The sequence below is a fragment of the Vombatus ursinus genome, unplaced genomic scaffold (assembly GCF_900497805.2).
Source record: "Vombatus ursinus unplaced genomic scaffold, bare-nosed wombat genome assembly UNPS02009918.1, whole genome shotgun sequence".
Taxonomy (NCBI): Eukaryota; Metazoa; Chordata; class Mammalia; order Diprotodontia; family Vombatidae; genus Vombatus; species Vombatus ursinus.
In genome coordinates, this window is record NW_020949696.1 from 6,620,838 (window position 1) to 6,643,891 (window position 23,054).

General features: G+C 48.5%; 1 protein-coding gene across 1 annotated transcript; it reads right to left on the reverse strand.

Annotated features, from left to right (window-relative positions):
- Nucleotides 1-3,598: 3,598 nt before the first annotated feature.
- On the reverse strand, nucleotides 3,599-10,693 carry ATP5F1D (ATP synthase F1 subunit delta). The gene is made up of 5 exons (XM_027853045.1): nucleotides 10,511-10,693; nucleotides 9,060-9,213; nucleotides 6,893-6,981; nucleotides 4,764-4,895; nucleotides 3,599-3,782 (listed from the first exon to the last, which is right to left on the reverse strand). The coding sequence occupies exons 1-4, from the start codon at nucleotides 10,676-10,678 to the stop codon at nucleotides 4,770-4,772; spliced, it is 537 nt and encodes a 178-aa protein (XP_027708846.1). The 5' UTR covers nucleotides 10,679-10,693; the 3' UTR covers nucleotides 3,599-3,782; nucleotides 4,764-4,769.
- Nucleotides 10,694-23,054: the final 12,361 nt, after the last annotated feature.

Consider the following 23,054-nt stretch of genomic DNA (forward strand, 5'->3'; position numbering starts at 1 on the left):
CTCCGCCTTCCTTTGTATCCCCAGTATTTAGTACAGTGCCCAGCATTTAGTAGGTGCTTAATAAATGTTAGGTAACCAACAAGCAGAGCTCCTACCTGCCACACTCCAAGCCAACCTTGGCTCAGCCACGTGACCCAGCCAGTCTAGAACCTCCCATCATGTCCAGGAGCATGGTGGGCCAGACAGCCGTTTGAAGTCAGAGCATACATCTTGTGCTCTGGGGCACAGAATCTGCTGCCAAAATTAAGCTCAATCTCCTCTCCAGGGATAGAACCAGAAGCTCCCTGGACTCCCAGAGCTAGAAAAGACCTCGGGGGCATCTAATTCAGACCTGAGGCACAAAGCCCTCCAGCAACATCCTTAACACAGGCTTATCCAGCCTCCCTGCACTGGTGGAAACCCAAGGCCGCTCATTCATTCCATTCTGAAAGGTTGTCATTGTTTAGAACTTTCCCCCTCACACAGAGAAGAAACCAGCCCCCTCTGCAATTTATGACTATTCCTAAGAACAGATCCAACCCCTCCTCCAGGTGCCCTAAGAGTAGGGAACTTGTCCCGCCCCCCATTTCTCCTCTAGGATGGACCCAGGCCCTTCAATGGGTCATCAGGCGGTGGTGTGGTCTCCAGCCTCTTCATCATTGTGGCTGCACTTTCATGGAAATTCTTCGGCTAAATCGGGGCCCTACAGAACTGGATGCGCCACTCCAAATGAGGTCTGACCAGGACTTTCAGTCAGCCGTGAGATTTCTGCTACCACCATTCCAGGCCTTCTCTAGCAACCCACGCTCACGTTAGCTCTCCTCTTCTGGGCTGCCAAGTCACGATAACTCCTAACATCCAGCCCACTTTGACTGTGGCCTCAGGAGAAATGACCGCTGAGAAAAAGGGCCTCAGTGCTCCAAGGGGAAGTGCCCAAGCATCCCCAACTTATCACGGATGGAGCCCTGGGCTTGAGGTCAGGGTCCTTGGTTCCCAGATCCCAGGGCTACCTCTTACTCACTGGGTGACTGGGAACCAGTCACTTCCTCTGGTCTGTTTCCTGCTCTGGAGGATGCAGCTCACGGTCCCTGCCAAGCCTCCCTCACAGGGCCCATGCAAAGGGGGAACAGACACATAAAACACTTCTGTAAAGCAGAATACACTAAGCAAATGGAGCTTGAGGTCTTTGACCTTCCTTTGGCCCAGAAGAGGAACAGCTTCATTCTGGGGAGAGGCCACCATTCCTGGGCCCAGGAGCCCTGCAGGCACTTGGGACCCTCTCGACCAGTCACACATCTTACTGGTTAATCAGTTGCTGGTTGAAGGCAAACTCGGGGAGAAAGAACATCAAGGTCTCTCCGCATGGGATCTTCCCATGGGGTAATCAGGGTGGGGCTGCACCCTCAGGTGGGTCTCCTGCAGAATGCCTGGAAGCAGGGTCCTCCTGGGACAGTCTGCCCTCTCTTGCCCCTGGCTAGTTCCATCAGGCCTTCCTTCTTCCTTGCACCTCAACCTCCAAGAAGACATCATGGGAGAGTAGAGCCAGGAAGCTGGCCTGAATGCTTACTGTGACTTACCCTCTCTGGCCCTGCTCCCTCATCTGTAAAAGGGGTTGGATTAAGTGACCTCAAAGATCCCAAACAACTCAAATGTTCAATCTCTTAAAGTCCTTTCTGGATTGAGCAAATTACTTCTCCTCTCAGGGCCTCTTGTGTCTTTTGGACTAGGCCTTGAGGTCCCTTCCAGTTGACATTGGGTTCTAAGGTCTCTTCTAATGGGGGCAAATGTCATTTCAAGCCTGAGCCCACTTTCTCACCTGTAACATGGGGGGGGGGCCAGTAGGCAGTGGTGTTAAGAGTGGAATGTCCGATGCCACTTCTAGTTCTTAATCTAGAATTATGGACTCCAAGAGGCAGCTCTGTCTCTTCTCAGCCCTAGGCTGGGCAGGAAGGATGGAGCAGCTGGGGCATGGGATAAAAGAAGTGGTCATGGTTGTAAATGACATTGACAGATAGTTGTGAGGTTTGCCAAGCATTCTTCTGTACCAACATAATCTCATCTAATCCTCACAGGAACCCTAAGAGCTGAGTACCCTCTCTCTGGGGTGATGCTTGGAAGGTAGTGCTGGTATTAGAATCCAGGTCTTTCTGGACTCGTGAGTCTGGGGCCACCCCCACTACACCATAATCCCTTTAGAAAATGCCAAATCTGAGGACCTTAGAACATAGAATATCAGAACTGGGATGGCACGTGTGTTGAAATGTAGTCATCAAAATATTCAGTTTCATGTTCAAAGAACCCAGCTTAGGAAACTGGAGGGAGAAGAGGCCAGCAAGTCTCTGTGCACCCTCAGACCAGCCTGCAAGGCCAGGTCAGAAGTGAGACCAATCCGGACCATGCGGAAGGGGCATGGGGTTTCCTGGGGTCTTCCAGAAGTCTGTCAGCCTTGGTACAACTCCTCATCCTAAGGTGTTCTGAAGGCTGACTGGAGAATCTCTTCAATATTTTCCAGCTCTTCCAGTGTGAATGTTGAGGCCCAGTGACTGGCCAGTCTGTCTCCCAATCAGGACATGAGGTCAACTCTTCTGCTTCCGCTAAGACAGCAACTGGTGGGTCAGCTCTGCTTGGGGAGGTTGGAGGGGGGAAATAAACAAGTGGCACCTGCTCTCAGCTGGAAGGGATAGGAAAGGACTGACCCCCTTCTCCCAAAGGTCAGATAAGGTGAGACCTAAAAATAAAAGGTGAGAGAGGTGGTGGTGGTTACTCCACCCCTTCCCTACCCCTGAGGACGGGCACCCACGTCACAGGAGCTGCTGTGTAGGCAGTTCCGGTGGTTCTCTTCAGTTATCTGGAGGAGCACTTCTCACAGGGAGCAGACTTCTCTACTTGGCCCCAGCGGGCAGAGCTAGGAACGAGGTGCGATGGGTTTTTGAAGGCACTGAGTTCCCCATTACTGGTGGTCCTGAAGAAGCCAGATGCTCACCCCTAAGGGAGGCCTCTGGGAGGACTCCTACATGGTTGGGGGGGGGGGCAGACTAGATGACTGCTAAGGTCCCCTCCAGCTCTGCTACTTCTAGGGGCCTCTGACCCTGGAAGCCAAGGTTCTTTCTGCTCCACAGTCTACTGATTTCTCCACTCATGCCCTAAGGGCAAAGGTAACAAACAATAAAACACAATTGGGGGTGTCTGGAGCAGAGGAGGGGAAGGGAGGACTGAGAAGAGTGACACCAACCTCTAGCTTCAGGCCCTTCAGGAGAAAGGGAGGCAGGGGTGGCAGCTCCCCAGGGGAGGACCCTTTCCTGCAAAGACTATTCTGTGACTCTCCTGCATTACTCCCTGGTGGGGAACACAGGGAATCCATCCCCCATCCCCGACCTTCCTACAGAAGGCAGGCTAGGGCTGGAGGCAGGGGAGGGGCTAAGGCAGCAGAAGCAAGGGTTCCTGGCACTAGACTGGACAGATGCCAGCCTAGGGCCTGGACTTCCTCCCCAACCCTGCGGGCTTTCTTAGACCTGGCCCAGCTTCTCCCTCCCCCACCCTCCTAGAAAGCAAGGGAAAAAAAGAGGCTGGGCTTACAGTTTTCACTCATAACCAGATGACTTGGAATGAAGCTGCCAAATCAAAGTCCAGAACCCTTGTGGTTTTTAATGTGGGGGTGTGGGAACAGGGGGGTAAGAAGGGAGGTAGGGTTGGGGGCAGGTATCCTCCTCCTTCCTGGGTATTTCCTGGTCTCCTCAGCTCAGGGGGATTGCCGTAGAGCACAGCAGTCACGCCATCTCTGGACGACTCCCAGGGTTCAGCTCCTATGGGGCAGAGGGGCAGGCAGTGTTAACAAGGGCCCAGTGGTGGAGTCCAAGCCTTCTCACTCCCTCATTCCTGCAAATGTCACAGCCGGTAACTTTTCCCCGACAGATTAACCAGCTGGGGTAAACAGAGCCCTCTCACTTTCAAGGACCCTTCTGAGGGTCAACAGAAAAAACCACAAGTATCCAAATTTCTAATTCCTCAGCTCTAAACCAAGCAGCAGCTTCATGGAGCTTTGAGGGCTTGGGGCCGGGAGCCAAGAGGCTGCACTTCTGGGGTCTAGGAAAAGGACCCTGAGTTGGGGGGAGGATGACCTACACGCACCTTCAGGCCCGATACTTCCTATCTGTGTGACTGGCGAAGTCGCTTACCTCTCTGGAACTCAGTTTACTCATTTGTAAAATGAGGAGCCAGGAGTCAGTTGGGTACCCTATATAGTACAGGAGTGTGCATCAACTATTCACCCAACAAACATTTATTAAGCACCTACTGGGTGCAGAGAACTATGCTAGGTACTTGGGGAGATACAAAGTTAAACTGTCTGCTGCTTCCAGGCCAAGATCCTCGGCTTCCTCCACCGTCCTCCACCAGGCCCATCAGTCAACATGAACTGCTTTGTACTGCCCCCTTGTGGCCACTGCCACCAACGGCAAAGCCAGGTTCGGTTCTGTCCCTCAGAATCAGCCTTTCTCTAAGCAGGAGGACCGGGCAGAGGGATCCTGGAGAGACTCGTGGGCCAAGCCCTTCCTTTCACAGAATAAGAAACCGATGCCCAGAGAGGGAGCTTAAGGTCAGCAGCAAAGCCCGGATCTGAAACCAAAGGTGTCCATTCTGTCCAACACACCCTGCAGTCTCAAATCAGAACACCTCCAGCCACCTTTGGGGCATCTCCTGTCCTCAGCGAGCCCCTTCAGCCTCCCGCAGGACCGGCTTCTTCCCCACCCAGGGCCCGTGCTGCCCCTGCCGTGGGAGCCGCTCACCCCAGCTCATGATTCCAGCGCTTTCACGATAGCTTCATTGGCTTCTATCCGGATCTGAACCTCGGCCCGTGCTGCCTCATCTGGCGCCCCAGACAGGTCTGAATGTGCCTTTTCCAGGTTGGATTTGGCGGCCTGAGAAGCAAACGGCAAGAAAACAAGAGGACTGTGGGTGGGAAAAAAAAGAATGAGTTCCTGGGAGGGCCACCCCCATCAGCAGGAGCAGGGCAGACAGGTGCCACTCACAGTGAGGACAGGCGACACACTTTCACGGGGCACTCATGCGACCAGGGTGGGGATGGGGAACAGGGCACCAGGACAGGAGAGTGCTGCGTGGGTGGGGGTCCAGGTCAGGGACCGCTCGGTTTGGGGCTAAGCCTGTCAGGAGACTGACTGAACCCTGGGGTCCTAACCTTCTCCCTAGGTAAAACACAAATGCCCACTGGGCACTGGAAGCTCTCTACAACGTGGTCATGGCCCGTCTTCCACTGCTCCCATTCACCCTCCTCTCCACAGGCTGCAGAGCTGGCCTCCCTGCTGCTCTTTACACACGACCATCCATCTGGACTCTGTGCCTTTATCCTGGCTGTGCCCCACACCCACAATGCACTCTCCTCTCCTTCCCTCTACCTCTTCAATCCCCTTGCTCCAAGGTCACCGTAACTTTTCCAGGAGTTGTTCCGGGTCCCTGACCACTCGTTTACATTTCCTGATATGTGTGTATAGAATCCTCCTGACTGAAGGTAAGTTTTTCCAGGTAGGGACCGTTTCATCCTGTTCAGCACCTAGCACAACGCCTGGCCCATGGCAGGTCAATGCTTGTTGGTGCTCAGATTAGCCTCCTAGGATCCACCGGGGAGCCAGAGTTCAAAGCACGAAGGCCAGACAAGGCCGGAGTACCACGTCTGCCTCAAAGAGGCATCCAGCATCCCCAGGCCAGGAGAGAGAGAAAGAGGCAGTCAGGCCTCCAGGGAGAAGGCCAAGGACTCTGAGAAGCAGGAGCCAGGCGTCTCTGCACTGCCTCCCCTGCTGAGTCAGTCAGGCCCCGTTGCCAGGTAGGCATTGATGGGTTGCCTGGCTGCGGGGGCGGCGGGAAGGAGAAGCCGCAGCTGTTCCTGCAGATCCCAGGTGGGGTGGCCTCAGCACCATCCGGGGATCTAGGCTAAGAGCGGAGGGTTGCAGGGGGACTCATGCCAGGGCCTCCTAGAGTGTTGTGTACATGTGCCCCGATGACACTTCCATTCAATGAACCTTTATGACACGTCTACTGATCGCTGGGCACAGATGGAGATAACAAAGGTGGGAAAAGACAGTGCTTGGCCTCAAGAGGCTTACAGTGGGAGCAGGAGGCAGAAAACCTCTTACCATTGTCCCAACATACGCTGCCAGAATCATTTTTCTAAATCTCAGCTTTGCTGACGTACTCACCCTCCAGAGCTCCCCAGGGCCCCTAGCCTGGCACGTGACTCTTCCATGGCCTGGTTCTCGCAATCTCCTTCCTGTCCTTTCATTCTCACCTCACATACCTCCCTCCAAACTGTTCCCACGAGATTGGACAACTCATCATTCCTTAAACATGCCTCCATAGTAGCCCTTGGATGATCCCCTCCTCTCTGCCTTTTCTCCCCCTCACTGATCTCTCCTTTGGATGACGCCCCTCCAGCTCCAGGCCTTTCTCCTTACCTAATGATAGCAATTCCCATCTCTAGAGAATTCGCGTCTAGACAAGGCTCTCCTCACAGCCAGCCAATAAGGCAGGGTGTGCAAACATTTCTGTTCCCATTTTTGAGATGAGACTAAGCTTTCAAGAGGGCATCACACTGGCAGAAGATCGAAGAGTGGACCATTAAAAGCCAGACCTTCTGAACAGGTCAGCCCTCTTTTCCACTACATCACGATGTCTTTGTCGTGCCTTGCAAGGCAGATGTTTGTCCACGGTTTATCTCATCTCTTAGACTGTGAGCTCCTCAAGAAGTATGGATGGGCCTTCATTCACCCCCTTTTCCCTACAGGTGTGGGTGCAAGGCCCTGGGGAGAGACAGAGACAAAGAAAGCCTGGCTGGCAAAGGCTCTTTTCAGCGAGGGGCCCACCACCCGGGGTGAATCCTCTCGGGGAGGGGGAGGGAACTCACCGCCAGGTCCAGCATGTCCAGAGCCACAGCTTCTTCAGCCAGCAGCTGCACCGAGGAATCGGCATTCACCGTGACAGAACCACTGCTCACTGTGGGCAAAGCAGAGCACGGGGGCCCAATGAGGCATGATGGGAAGGGGATTCTGAGAAGCAGAAGGGCCTCAGACCTCCTGGCTGAACCGGAATCTCCTCAACATGTCTCTGACAAACAATCAGCCAGAACCTGAAGACCCGTTGTGAAGGGGCCCCGACCCCTCCCTTCCCCCTCAGGGTGGCTCCACTCCCTGGGACATTTATCCTTCCACAGAGCCAAGACTGGCCCCTCTGCCTCCCTCCCATTGCTCTTGGTTTTCCCCTGAGGCTGAGTAGAACAAAGCTAATCACTGTTGTAGCAGCTTCGAATACATAAAAACAGCTCCTGAGTCCCCCAAGATCCCTACTCCCAGCTGAAGATTACAGGCTGCTTTCACTGTTCCTCATAGGACCAGGTCTCCAGGGCCCTTCTTATCCTGGCCTTCTTCCTCAGAACATGGCTGTTTGTCACTGTGCTTCCCAAAATGTGGTCCCCAGGGAAGCTTGGTAGTGCAGTGGATAGAGCACTGGCCCTGAAGTCAGGAGGACCTGAGTTCAAATCCGGCCTCAGACCAAACACTTGACACTTACTAGCTGTGTGACCCTGGGCAAGTCACTTAACCCCAATTGCCTTAAAAAAACAAAATTTGGCCTCAGACACATAACACTGACTAGCTGTGTGACCCTAGGCAAGTCACTTAACCCCACTGCCTAGCAAAAAAACAAACCAAAATGTGGTCTCAGAATTGGGCATAGTGATCAGAGAGAGTTTGACCAAAGCAGAGGACAAGAGAGGAGGATCGGGGAAAGCCTGGAGTTGGAAGCAGCTTCCGGAGTTCTCCATGGGGGAACTGGAGGTACTGGGGAGGCTAGAGTGGCAAATTAATCATAGCTAACATTTACATAGCACTTTAAATAAACACTGTCTCATTTTATCCACATAACAACTCTGGGAGATAGGTGCTATTATTACCCCCATTTTACAGATGAGGAAACTGAGGCAGAAAGATAAATGACTTGCCCAGGGTCACACAGTATTAAGTGTCTAAGGCCTCATTTGCACCCAGATCTTCCTAGACACAGAGTGAGAGAGAGTGAGAGAGTGAGAGTGTATGAGTGAGTGTGTGTGTGTGTGTAGTACCTTTGTCTTTACCCAGAGTTCTTGGAATTATCCTAATTCCAACCTCATCATTTTAGAAAGAGGGAAACTGAGGCCTACATTCTTTGCTGTTCAGTCGTGTCTGACTCTCCGTTACCCCATTTGGGGTTTTCTTGGCAGAGACACTGGAGTGGTTTGCCATTTCCCAGATCACTTTACAGATGAGGGACTGAAGCAAACAGGGTCAAATGACTCGTCCAAAGTCACCCAGCTAGTAAGTGTCTGAGGTCAGATTTGGACTCTGGTCCTCCTGAGTTCAGGCCCCACGCTCTATCCACCGTGCCACCTCATTACCACTGAGGAAGGGTCAAGCACAGAAGGATCCCACAGTTAGAAGGGACCCCAGAATCTCTCTAGCCCAACCCATCCCTGAACAAAAGAGCTCCACCTTTGTCCCCACACCACTCTCAGAAGTGCTTGGCCAGCCCCTCCCGGAAGCAGGACCCCCCTGCCTCTGGAGGCAGCCTGTACCACATGGGGAAGGGGGTTCTTCCTGACATGGAGCATAAATCTGCCTCTCCACTGCTCCTGGGCCTGCCCTTGGGGGCCAGGCAGAACAAGCCTGATCCCTCTTCCAAGAAGAAGGGACAGACCCTAATCAGTGTCAGACACAAGGCCCTCGGGCCCCAAGATCGAAATGTAATTGGGAAATATTTAACAAGATAAAAACACAACAAAACAAAGCTAATATTACATCTTAAGACTAAGCCATGGATTAGTGGCCCCTGTTCATTTTGAGTTTGACATCACTTTCCTAGATCACAGGAGCTGGTGGCAGAGCCAGACGGGACTAAAACTTAGTTTTCCTGACTCCAAATCCAATATTCTTTCCCACACCAATGCTGCCTGATTTAAAAAAAAAAATCTTATTTTTCAAAGCTGATGGAAGGCCTGAAAGTACCCTGGCCCTGGCCAAAGGCCTCAAACATTCACATACCAAAATACTTGGTGGTGGTGCCATCCTCGGCGTGCACGGTCACCACCCCGGGCTTCAGTACCTGCAGGGTGGGGACATGGGCAGCGAGGATCCCAAAGGCCCCAGTCTGGGTTGGGACATCCACCTGCTTCACGTTGGCCTTGTTGAAATATACCTGGAGAGTCAAGGAGAGGGAAGGTGAAGGATCAGCGGCTGGCCTTGACCACGTGAAGGAAGCCAAGGAGTGCTCCGGGATTTTTATCCTCTTGCTCAAATCCTATGAGGAGCCCCCACTTCCTAAAAGGAACGGGCAACCAGGATGGGGAGAACTGATGACAATGCAGATAGTAACTCACTTTCCTCATGGCCCAAGGACAGAGATGGCACAAGTACTGTTAGACCCACTACACAGATGAGAAAACTGAAGGTCAGAAAAGTTGAGGGATTCGCTGAAAGACTGGGGCATGACTGGAATGATCTTCTTTCCAAGCAATTACTATTTTTGCTTTGTTATAAGACGGGGGAAGGTATACAATCTTATCCCCTGGAAGTCAGAGGAAGGCAAAGCAGAGGCAGCTTAGGCTAGTGGCTAGAGAGCTGGCCCTGAAGCTGGAAGGCCTGAGTTCAAGTCCTGCCTCTGACTCACAATGGCTACATGACCCTCTCAGTGTTCCAGGCAGCTCTTTCAAAGGGGCAGAGAAGACCCTGACCTGCACTAGTATAACAGAGGGAGTTTCCTCAACCTAGACCAATAGAATCACAGGATCTGTCTCAATCCCTAGCAACAAACAGTTGAGAGGGGGCTATGAAATGTGTAATGTCAGAGATGGGAGGACTTGTAGAACACAGAATGTCAGAGGTGGAAGGGCCCTTAGGATACTGAATGGCAGAGCTGGGACGGTTCTTACAACATAGAATGTCAGAGCTGGGAGCGCCCTTAGAGCATGGAATATCAGGTAGGAGGGCCCTTAGAACAGGGCATGTCAGAGCTGGCAGGGCCCTTAGAACATAGAATATCAGAGCTTGGAGGGCCCCATGGAATATCAGGCAAGAGGGCTCTTAGAACATGGCATGTCAGAGCCGGGAGGGCCCTTAGGACATGGAGTATCAGGTAGGAGGGCCCTCAGAACATGGCATGTCAGAGCCGAGAGGGCCCTTAGAACATGTAACGTCAGAGCTGGGGGGAGTCCCTAGAACCCAGGTGGTCGGAGGTGAAAGCCCCCGGACCCCACCGCACCCGGGCGGCCCCGGAGAACGTCCTGCTGCTCTTTGTACAGGGAAGGAAGGAAGAGTCAAGGCCCCGTCCGGGACCGCCCCCCCCGCCGCCCACGCGGAGTCCTCCGAAGGTCAAGGCTGCGCGGCCCCTCGCGCCTTGAACCCTCCCCCCCCACCTCCTGCCCCGGCCCCCAGAGTGAGCACCACCCCCGTCCGCCCCCGCCATCCCCCCGCCCCGGCTGCCCCGGAGGCCACACCTGCGTCGGGGAGGCGAAGGTGAAGGACATCTGGCCGGGAGCGGCGGCGGCGGCGGCGGCGGCGGCGGCCGGGGCGGCCTCGGCATAGGCGCGGGCCGGAGGGGCCGGCACCCGGGCTTGGCGCAGCAGGCGGAGGCCGCAGCGGCGGAGCAGGGCGGTGGGCAGCATGGCGGCAGCGGTGGCGGACGGTCCGGGCAGCGGGAGCACGGGAACGGGCTGCCGGGCCAAGGACGGAGAGGTGGGCCGCGCAGGGGAACCTGGGAAAGGTGACGCGGACTACGGCTCCCAGCAGACCGCGGGGCGACCTCGGGCGCAGAGGTCACGACGCCTGCCGCACGGGCTGTCGGGAGTCGTAGTTCTCCCTCCGGCGACACCTTGAGACCTCTGGCTTCAGCTTGTGGTAATGACTCGGATGAAGATCTGAGGAAAAACTTTTTCCAAATGTTTTATTAATACTCTTTCCCTTTTGTATCACTGTCACTCTCAAGCTCACTGCCATCCCCACCTGTGCATTAGAACCCCACTTTTTCACGAATCACTACAGCCAAGCAGAACAAAATGGACCCGTTGGACCTGCCTCGTTGTGCACCCCTTGTCCCCTGGGGCAGACCTTCACCCACAAGTCTTCCTGGTCCCTCCATTGAGCGGAGCGCTGACGTCTTTAACGCCCCTTTGCTTTCCATGATCATCCTGTAAATGGTTCCACTAGCTGGGCTATTTCTCCCTGCATCAGTTCAGACAAGTCTTCTGGTGTTTCTTTGAATTTCTTCTTCATATTCAGAACATCAGATCTTAAGATGGTGGAAGGAACAGAGAATGGCAGGACTAGGAGGCACCTCAGAAAAGAAACTATCAGTGCTGGGAGGGATCACCGAAGGGCTGGAAAGGACGCAAGAGATCAATTAGCCCAATCCTCTCTTTTTACAGATGAGGAAACTATGGCCTGGAAGGGTAAAGTGAGCTGAAAAGGACCTTAGAGATCATATTCTCCAACCCCTACATTTTACAAAGGGAGAAACTGAGATACAGAGACATAATAGGTGCATGGAATTTAGAGCTGAAAGGGATTTATTTCAAGATCATCTCTTGTGAATAAGGAAACCCAGGGGAAGTGGGAAAGGGACTCCCCATAGCCCAAAGCTGGGGCTAGAACCCTGGTCTCCTGACTCCAAGGGCTCTTTCCATGGCATCTTACTACCAATCCCACAATAATAATTCAGTAGCAAACAATCAATTTATAGGATTGACACAATTAGACAAATCTTTTACAAAGTCTATTAGGTGCAAAGCCTGGGGTGTGAGATCTTGCCTGCTGTCCTTCATTCTCAAAGAAGACCAAAATGACATCACTATATTAGAGTCAAGTTACAGTACGTAGGTCCGACTGTGGCTTATCAGCCCAATAGGAGTTCGGAGTGCTCTACCACAGGTGGGGCACAAATAGTCCATGTGAACATTTGGTGTGGATTCCCTAAGTTTGTGCATTTCAAGTTTCTTTTGAGCTGCAATTCTGCTTTGCTCCTAGAACACAGCACCTTCTTTGCTGAGGGCATGCCAGGCTGGGTAGTCCTTTGCCAGTGTCTCCTATGTCATGAAATCAATTCCAAAGTTCTTCAGAGAGTCCTAAGAGTGTCCTTATATTGCTACTTCTTCTTTTTTAAAAATTTATTTATTATTTTGTTTTCCCCAGTTACGTGTAAAAAATAATTTTTAGCATTTGTTTTTAAAACTTTGAGTTCCAAATTCACTCCCTTCTTCCCTCTCCCTTCCCCCCATTGAGAAGGCAAGTAGTTTGATATAGGTTAGACATGTGTCATCATGCCAAACATTTCCATATTAGTCATGTTGTGAAAGAAAACACAGATTTAAAAAAAATCTCCAAAAAAACTCCTCTAGAAAAATAAAGAAAATAAAAAAGTATGCTTCAATCTGTATTCAGACACCATCAGTTCTTTGTCTGGGGATGGTTAGCATTTTTCATCCTAAGTCCTTCAGAGTTGTCTTGGATTGTTGTATTGCTGAGAATAGCTAAGTCATTCACAGCTGATCATCTTACAATATTGCTGCTACTTTGGACACAGTACATTTCACTTTGCATCAGCTCATGTAAATCTTTCCAGGTTTTTCTGAGAGCATCCTGTCCATCATTTCTTATACCACAATAGTATTCTATCATAATCACATACCACAATTTGTTTACCTATTCTCCAGTTGATGGACATCCCCTCAATTTCCAATTCTTTGCCACCAAAGGAAAGAGCTGCTGTAAGTATTTTTGTACATGTAGGTTTTTATTTCTTTTGGGATACATATCTAGTAGTGTTATTGCTAGGTCAAAGGTATGCAAGTTTTATAGTCCTTTGGGCATAGTTCCAAATTGTTCTCCATAATGGTTGAATCAGTTCACAACTCCACCAACAGTGCATTAATGTTTCATTTTTCCCACATCCCTTCCACAATTTGTCATTTTCCTTTTCTGTCCTATTAGCCAAATCTAATAGGTTTGAGATAGTACCTCACAATTATTTTAATTTGCATTTCTCCAATCAATAGTGAGAGCATTTTTTTCATAAGGCTATGGATAGTTTTGATTAGTTCATCTGAAAACTGATCATATCTTTTGATCATTCATCAATTGAGGAATGGCTCTTATGTTTATAAATTTGACTCAGTTCTCTATATGTTTGAGAAATGTGGCCTTTATCAGAGAAACTTGCTTCAAATTTTTTTTCACAGTTACTATTGCTAACTGTATTTCCCTCCATCCTATTCCCTCCACCCCCATTTACTCTATTCTCTCTCTCCTTTCACCCTGTCCCTCCTCTAAAGTGTTTTGCTTCTGACTACCCCCTCTCTCAATCTGCCCTCCCTTTTCTTATCCCCTTCCCCTCCTACTTACGTGTAGGGTATGATAGATTTCTATACCCAACTGAGTGTGTATGTTATTCTTCCCTCTTTGAGCCAATTCTGATGAGAGTAAGGTTCACATACTCGCCAGCACCTCCCCCATCTTCCCCTCCACTGTAAAAGTTTTTTCTTGCTCTTTTATGTGAGATAATTTACCCCATTCTATTTTTCCCTTTCCCTTCCTCCCATGCATTCCTTTTTCTCACCCCTTAATTTTATTTTTTTTAGATATCATCCCATCATATTCAACTCATACCAGTGCCCTCTGACTATATAAACTCCTTCTAACTGCCCTAATAATGAGAAAGTTCTTATGGGTTATAAGTACCATCTTCCCTTGTAGGAATATAAACAGTTTAACCTTTATTAAGTCCCTTATAATTTCCCTTTCCTTTTTACTTTTTTATGCTTCTCTTGAGTCTTGTATTTAAAGGTCAAATTTCCTATTCAGCTCTGGTCTTTTCATCAAGAATGTTTGAAAGTCCTCTATTTCATTGAATTGCCATTTTTCCCCCTGAGGGATTATACTTATTTTTTCTGGGTAGATGATTCTCGGTTGTAATCCTAGCTCCTTTTCTTCAGGAATATCATATTCCAAGCATATTCTACATCTTTTAAGCTGCTAAATCTTGTGTTATCCTGACTGTAGTTCCACGATACTTGAATTGTTTCTTTCTGGCTGCTTGTAATCTTTTCTACTTGACCTGGGAACTCTGGTGGCTATAACATTCCTGGGAGTTTTCATTTTGGGTTCTCTTTCAGGAGGTGATTGGTGGATTCTTTCAATTTCTATTTTACTCTCTGGTTCTCAGAATATGTTTTTTATGAAAATGTTTTGAATGATGATGTCTAGGCTTCTGTTTTAGTCATGGCTTTCAGGTAGTCAAATAATTTTTAAGTTATCTCTCCTGGATCTATTTTCCAGGTCTGTTGTTTTTCCAATGAGATATTTTACACTGTCTTCTATTTTTTCATTCTTTTGGTTTTGTTTTATTGTTTCTTGATTTCTCATAAAGTCATTAGCTTCCATGTGCTCAATTCTAATTTTTAAGGAATTATTTTCTTTCTTTCTTTTTTTAAAAATTTCAATGAATGTTTATTGAATTTGGAGGGTTTTGTGAAGTTCCACCTCCACACCAGAGGTGGGAGTATAGACAGAAATGACCTTAATAGGAATTATTTTCTTCAGTGAGCTTTTGTATCTCCTTCTTCATTTGGCCAATTCTATGTTTTAAGGAATTTTTTTCTTCGGTGAATTTTTGTGCCTCTTTCCCCATTTGTCCAATTCCGCTTTTTAAGGCATTCTTCTCCTCATTGGCTTTTTGTACCCCTTGAACCATTTGGCCTAGTCTGTTTTTTAAGGCATTATTTTCTTCAGTATTTTTTGTGTCTCCTTTACCGAGCTGTTTACTCATTTTTCATGATTTTTCTTGCATCACTCTCATTTCTCTTCCCAGTTTTTCCTCTACCTCTTTTACTTGATTTTCAAAATCCTTTTTGAACTCTTCCATGGCCTGAGACCAATTGATATTTTTTCTTAGAGGCTTTGGATGTAGGAGCTTTGACTGTTATCTTCTTCTGAGTGTGTGTTTTGATCTTCCTTGTCACCATCGTATCTTTCTATGGTCAGATTTTGTTTTTTCTGTTGTTTGCTTATTTTCCCAGCCTGTTAACTTGACTTTTAACTATTTGTTAAAATAGGGCTCTGCTTCCAGGGTGGAGGGTGAACTTTCCCAAGCTTACGGGGTTTTGTGCAGCTGTTTTCAGAAATACTTCTAGGGACCTGTAAGTTTTCAGTTCTTCCAAGGTGGTATAATCTAAAGAGAGGTGTTTATTACTCTCCTGGTCTGTGCTCTGGTCTGTGAGTGACCACAAGTACTCTTTTCTGCCCTGCTCTACTGTAGCTGAAAGCTCTGATGTGCTAGTGCTCCTCCTCTCCCTGGGACTTCCACCCAGGACTGGGACCCATATCTGAGTGTGGGCAAAGCAACAGAATCTTGCCTCAGTGCTGGCAAAGAGACCCCTGTAATGGTCTTCTGACCAGTTGTTTGACCCCCTTACATTCTGTGGGCTGAGCTCTGGAAGCAGCCACTGCTGCTGCTGATTCAGCCGCCCCAAGGGCTGCTTCTGGCTTGCTGGGGCCCGGTCTGTGCTAGACTGCACTCCACTCTCACCCCAGTACACCAGACCTTTCCTGCTGACCTTCCAAGTTGATTTTAGTGTCTGTGGGCTGGGAGGTCTGGAAACGGCCACTGCTGCCACTGATTCAGTCACCCCAAGGGCTGCTTCTGGCTTGCTGGGCCCTGTCTGCTCTGGATGGCCTACACTGGACTTTACTCCTCTCTCACCCTGGTGCAACAGACCTTCCCTGCAGACTTTCTAAGTTGCCTTGGGCTGGAAAGTTGTTCACTTCATCTCTTTGTGGGTTCTGCTATTCTAGAATTTGTTGGGAGTCATTATTTAAAGGTATTTGGAGGAGTTTTGGGGAGAGCTCAGGAGAGACCCTGCCTTTACTCCGCCGTCTTGGCTCTACTCTCCATCACCGTGATAGATCTTCTGATCACCGTGTGAGCGCTTGCCTCATGTGAGTTCTCCATAACATAGTTTTTTAGGCAATATATGTTTGGCATTGGAACAACTATGCTCTCTGCAGTAGAGTTTGAATGCTTGGCAGTTTAGCTCGAGAAAGGACCCCAGTGTCTAGCACCTTATCCGGCTAATCTTCCTAAGACAATTCAAATGGAAGTGGTTCAGTTTCCTGGCATGGCACTGGTATAGTGTCAAGGTTTCATAAGCAGATAACAATGAAGTCGGCACAACGGCTCTGTAGACCTTCAGTTTGGTATGCAGCCTAATACCTCTTCTTACCCACACTTTCCTTCAGAGCCTCCCAAACACTAAACTAGCTCTGGTAATGTGTACGTCAACCTCATCATCTATGTGTACGTTTCTGGAAAGTATACTACCAAGGTAAGTGAACTTATCCATAATATTCAAAACTCCTCCGTTTGTTATAACCAACAGTTCCACATATGGATGGTGTGGTGCTGGCTGGTGGAACACCTGTGTTTTCTTGGTGTTAATTGTTAGGCCAAAATTAGCACAAGCAGCAGAGAACTGATCCATACTTTATTGGATCTCAGCTTCAGAGGCTGCATTGAGTACACATTCATCTGCAAACAAAAAAAATCATGCACCAACTCTCCCTCTACTTTAGTCTTGGCTTGTAGCCTTTTCAAGTTAAATAATTCACCATCAGTGAAATAGTTGACCTTGATGCCATGCTGGTCCTCTTTGAGGGCATCTGACAACATTGTTGAAAACATCATGCAAAAAAAGCTCCAACCTCCACATTTTATGGAAAAGGAAACTGAAGTCTAGAGAAGAGGAATGACTTGTCCAGTCACTGAGGCTGAAAACAACATTGACAATATTCAAACCTGGATCCTCCCACTCTAAATGTAAGGCTCTTTCCAAACCACATGACTCAGGAGGAGTCATGGCAGGAGGCCAGCTTCCAGGGTGTCTAGTCCAAAGCCCTTATTTTGTAGATGGGGAGACGAGCCTAGAGAGAAAGAGATTTGCTTAAAGTTACACAGATGCCAAAATAATCATTCATTGATTAGAGTGTATTAACTATTCTATTTGAAAATCTTCAGCAAAAGTTCAGATTAATCTGCCTCAGGGCATTCATAGTCCTGTACACTGTGATGTAGTGGCTGGAGTGCTAGGCCAAGTGCCAGGAAGACCTGGGTTCAAATTCTGGTTCTGACACTAGCTGAGTTGTCTCTCTGACCCTCAGTTTGTTCACCTGTAAAGCGGGAATAATAATGACTATATGTGAAGAGCTGCCATGGGGGGGGGGGGCTAGCCTTGTTCTTTTTGCCCTAGAGGGCATCACTAGGAGCAATGGAGGCTCAGTAATACTTATGGATATAATTTGCTTAATTTTAGCAAAGTGTTTAACAAAGTTTCTCATGTTAACATTTCAAAAAATATGAAAGGATGAGGGCTGGATGATAGTAGAATTATGTAGATTTGGATCCAGTGGAGTGACTGAACCCAAAGGTGGCCATTAATTGTTTTTTTTTTAATTTATTTTTAGCTTTCAACATTCACTTCCATACGATTTTGAGTTCCAAATTTTCTTCCCATCTCTCTCCTTCTCCTACCCCAAAATGGCATGCAATTTGATATAGGCTCTACATATACATTCACACTGAATCTATTTTCACATTATTCATGTTATAAAGAAGAATTAAGGGGGCAGCTAGGTGGTACAGTGGATAGAACACCAGCCCTGGATTCAGGAGGACCTGAGTTCAAATCCGGCCTCAGACACGTAACACTTACTAGCTGTGTGACCCTGGGCAAGTCACTTAACCCCATTGCCTAGCCAAAAAAGAAAAAAAAGAGAGAGAGAGAGAAAGAAGAAACAAAAAGAAAAAAAAAGAAAAAGAGAGAGCAAATAATATGCTTTGATCTACATTCAGACTCCATTGTTCTTTTTCTGGATGTGAATAGCATTTTCCATCATGAGCCTTTGGAATTGTCGTGGATCCTTGCATTGCTCAGAAGGGAAGAGTTGGGAAGCCAGGTAGTGCAATGGATAGAGCGCCGGCCCTGGAGTCAGGAGGTCCTGAGTTCAAATGTGGCCTCAGACACATAACACTTACTAGCTGTGTGACTCTGGGCAAGTCACTTAACCCCAATTGCCTCAAAAAAAAAAAAAAGGAAGAGATGAGTCTATCAAAGTTAGTCATCAAACATTGTGGCTGTTACTGTGTGCAACATTCTCCTGGTTCTGCTCCTTCACTCAGGATCAGTCCATATAAGTCTTTCCAGGTTTTTCTGAAGTCCACCTGATCATCATTTCTTATGGCACAGTAGTATTCCATTACATTCATATACCACAACTTGTTCAGCCATTCCCCAACTGATTGGCATCCCCTCAATTTCCAATTCTTTGCCACAACAAAAAGAGCTGCTATAAATATGTTTGTACATGTCGGTCCTTTTCCCATTTGTATAATCTTTGGGATACAGCCCTAGAAGTGCTATTACTGGGTCAAAGGGGATACACATTTTTATAGGCCTTTGGGCATAGATACTAGAGTTTATTGAGCAGAAGAATGACATGGTCAAAATTGCACTTTAGGAAGATCCATTTGACGTCTGAATGGAGGCTGGACTGGAGGGGGTAGAGACTTGAGGCAGACAGACCAGCTGGTAGGCTATTGGAATAGTCTACGAGTGAGGGGATGAGGGTCCATACCAAAGCGATGGCAGTGTCAGAGAGGAGAATGGTACATATTTGAACAATGTCATGAAGGCCTTGGAAATAGATTGGATTTGGGGCAGTGAGAGATAGTGATGAATTGAGGGTGAAATCTGGGTTTTGAGCTTGGGTGACGGGGAAGATGGTGGTGCTCTCAAAAGTAATGGGGAAGTTAGGAAGAGGGGAGGGCTTATGGGGGAAAATAACAAGTTATTAAGAAAATAATGAGCAGAACAAACCAACGAAGCCTCCCACATCTGCCATCTGGACATCTCTATGTCCCCTCCAAACAAACAAACCCTCCAAGATCCTGTAGCATCAAACTCTCTCATAGGGTTGTTGTGAGGTTTTAGAAATATTAAATCTTGAGACCAGGGATTTGTAACCTGGGACCTGCAAACTTTATACACATATGTGTACACATATACATGTGTGTATCCATGTACAACTATATGTATATACACACATATATACATCTAGCTATATATTGATAATTGCATTTCAATACAATTAGTTTCCTTTGGAATCTTATGTATTTTATTTTATGCATTTAAAAACCTTATAGTAAGACGGGATCCCTGGGCTTCCCAGGACTGACTGCTAAAAGGGTCCAGGACACAAACAATGTTAAAGACCCCTGTGCTATAGTCAGTTATTATGACTTTTCTGGCCCCATCTTATATTAGCAGGTATGACTGTCTATGCTCCAACAAACTAGATGATTCTGGGTCCCCAAACATGAAGACTCACATTCTTGCCTTTTTTCCTACTGTTCTTTTGATATGAAACTCATACTTGGGCTTTATAGCCCATCTCCAAGTCCACTTCCTTGAGGAAGCCTTCCCTTGATGCTCTGGGTTGGCTGGCTCTCAGACCTTACAGGTACCCTTTTCAGTGCTTTTCATCACATGTATCATACGATACTGAATTTTAGGGTTAGTTTCTCAGATTCTGGTCTGTCTTACTGTGAGCTCTGTCAGGTAGGGATTGTGTCTTCTGGAGATTTTGTTCAAGGTGATTTTTTTTTTTACTCTAACAATTCATGATATTGTCAAGGAGGATCAAGAGGAAAATATTTTGAGTCCCCAAAGAATCACAGAATGTGAGATCCCGGAGAGTCCTTAGGACACAGAATATCAGAGCTGAGGGGAGGGCCCTTAGAACACGAATGTCACAGAAGGTATCTTAGAACATATAATATTAGGGCTTAGAGAGATCTTAGAAAATGGAATCTCAGAGCTGGGGGGAGAGGGCTTAGGATAGTGAATGTCAGAGCTTAAAATGTATCTAGTTTAATTCCATGATTTTGCAAATGAGGAAATTAAGGCTCAGAGTGAGGGAGTCATTTATCTAAAGCCTCACAGATAGTAAAGGATAGAAACAAAATTGGAATTTGGGCATCCTTGCTCCAAGCCCAAGGCTCTTTATAAACAACACATGATGACATAACCTAGCTCCTGGGAATGGACAAGGTTTAACCTGAAGGTGAAAATTTCTCACAGTGGGGTTTTTTTTTTTTTCCACAGTGGGGTTTTAAGCACTGGTCTGCTGGGATATTTGTCTTCATAAGTGGGCCTGATATCCTAGTTCCTCCCCTGGTGTTTCAAAGCAGGAGCAGGGAAGTCAGGCTTTTATACTTCAAAGGTGGAAAATTCTCTGACACCAGCAGAGGGCACTACCCTATCAAAGATGGGGCTCCGGGAAATGGCTAAGGTACCATTCTAGCTTTAGAGAACAGAGGAATGTCTTAGAACACATACTGTCAGAGCTGGAGGGGGACCCTTAGAACACAGACTGTCAGAGTTGGGGGGACACTTAGAACACAGACTGTCAGAGTTGGGAGGGCCCTTAGAACACAGAGTGTCAGAGCTAGGAGGGCTCTTAGAACATGGAATGTCAGAGCTGGGAGGGCCCTTAGAACATGGAATGTCAGAGCTGGGAAAGATTTTATGGGAAGAAGATGGAGTGTCAGAGTTGCAAAAAAAACAAAAACAAAAACAAAGAAAAAATCCAAACCTTAGAATATTCGATATTAAGAGCTGGAAGGGCAATTACTTAGCAACAACCTTTTCAGGGGAAAATAAATGAAAAAAGTGAGGTTTAGGGAGGGAGAAATTACTTGCTTGAGGTTAGTAAATCAAGAAGATCGTCAGGCCTATTATCTCTGCAAATGAGGCAGAGAAATGCCAAAGGTAAGAGCCTAAAATGAAGATGGGGATCGTGACTGTGTGGGACAATAGGCCCTGAAGTGGGGAACTCAGTTTTATCTAAAGGAAAATTAGGAAAGCATCCGAAGTTTAAATCCCAACTCTGCTTTCGACTAGCCCTGTGGCCTTGGATAAGTCACTTAGCCTCAGTTTTTCATCTGCCGAATTAAGGGTTTAGACACGATGACCCCTAAAGTAGCTGCCAGCTCTAGGACTATGATCTCAATGAAAGGTGGAAAAATGCGAGCTTGGCCATGCAGAGGGACACCATCCCTACCCGAACTCTGAAAAAGCAAATATAGCCCTGGGTGCCATTCTGCCATTGACTCTCGGGTGTTCTTGGGCATTTGCCTCTCCTTCCTTTGGCGCTCAGCTTCCCCTAAGTCAAATGAGACTGGGTCGGATGATCCAAGGTCCGTTTCAGCCTCTGGAGCAAGTCGTGGGCAGAACAGCCCTGGTTCAAATCAACACACCTGGCACAGTGTGCAACCTTTCCTGCTGTACCACGCATCTGCAAAGGGCGGCCAGGGAAACCCGAGGTATTCGTGCGCTATCGTGTGCAAAGCACCCCTTCCCAGTACCCGGCTAAAACCCGGGCCTCCCCTGCCCCCGCAGCCCACCTCCTTCCGAGAGAGGGTGAGGGAAATAGAGAGAGAGGGGAAGGGAGAGAGGGAGAGGGTGAGGGAGAGAGGGAAAAAGAGGGAGAGGAGAGACAAGGGACAGAGAGAGGGGGGAGGATGGAGAGAAAGGAAGAAGGGGAGAGCGCGCGCGCGCGCGCGCGCACACACACACACACACACACACACACACACACACACACACACACACGCCCCCGCCAGCAAACCTGGCACCAGAGTCCTGAGCACACGCGCGAGCGCCCCCGGTCCCCCGTAGTTGCCTGCTGACGCAGGGTTGCGCGCGGACAGCCGGGGAGGATCCGCTGACGTCATTGACTCGGTGCTCCGCCCCCACTTACCTCTGTCCCCTGCGGTCCTCCTCTGGACGTCACAACCCCGCCCCTGCACTTCAGGCTCACTGCTCCACGCGCGGATAATCCCCTGGCCTCCTGGACTAGTACTGAAGACCCAGGTTCTGGCTGAGCCAAACCATGGATTGAGAAACAGCTGGGTTTGCGGCATCCAGGGCCTGTCACCACCTGCCCCTTAGTCCATATGACACCCCCCCTCCCCAATTGTCTGTGCCTCTGCAATGAGATCGATGATCTCGAAGCCCTTTTCCTAGGCGTGCAGTTCTGAAACTTGCAGGTCTGAACTGAGTGGACGGGGGTTGGAGGGTGGGGCGTAGTGAAGCTAGCTAGGAATAAAGCTACGTCCTGGCCCTCAAGGTGGTCCCCGGCTAATAGGTTAGGAGGGTGTTTCGCACCTCTCTACTAGGACGACGCCTCTGTCGGGTGGGAATGGGAAAAGGCAGATTCTTTCCTTCATCCTTTACCAGATCTCTCAGGAAGCATTTCACCTCGGTTAATCAACCAGTGGTGACTGAGCCCCGCCTCTCCCCGCCACCTGCCTCAGTCCCGGGCCTCCGAGGGTTTACAATTCCTCCTCCAGAACTTCTATGGCAGAGCTGGAATACCCTGGAGAGAGGCAGAGCGTCTTAGTTAGCACCTCAGAGGTCCCCTAGGGCGACCTCTACCCGAGATGTGGCATCCCCAACTAGAGCTCCTTCAGTCTCCACTGAAGGGGCACTCACTAACTCCCCGGGCGGCTGGCTCCGCTTTGGGACAGCTGTCATTGACAGGAATCTAGGCAAAACCTCCCTCTCTCCGACTTCCACCATCTTACTACCTGTGTGATCTTGGAGAAGTCGCTTAATCTTCTGAGCCTCAGTTCCTTCATCTTGAGTGACAGCTAATAAACGTCTGAGGAAGGACTGAAGCCAGATCTCCCTGCCTTCAAGGTCCTTCACCTCCTCCATTCTGTCACTCAACCTCAGTTTCCTTATCTGTAAATGGGGATAATAGTACCTGCATCAGAGAGAGGTTGTTGTGAGGACTGAATGAGATTCTATGAAATTCTGGCAGGTTTTTTTTTTTTAAGGTGCTATATAGGGTGTCCAAAAGTCAGTACAGTTTTGAGCTATTAAGGCACACACACACACACACACACACACACACACACACACACACACACAC

Coding starts and splice junctions, on each gene's coding strand:
- ATP5F1D (XM_027853045.1), bottom strand. CDS start 10,678: ATGCTGCCCACCGCCCTGCTCCGCCGCTGCGGCCTCCGCCTGCTGCGC. Junction 9,214..10,510: donor CCTTCGCCTCCCCGACGCAG/GTGTGGCCTCCG, acceptor TTGACTCTCCAG/GTATATTTCAACAAGGCCAA. Junction 4,896..6,892: donor TGGACATGCTGGACCTGGCG/GTGAGTTCCCTC, acceptor TTTGCTTCTCAG/GCCGCCAAATCCAACCTGGA.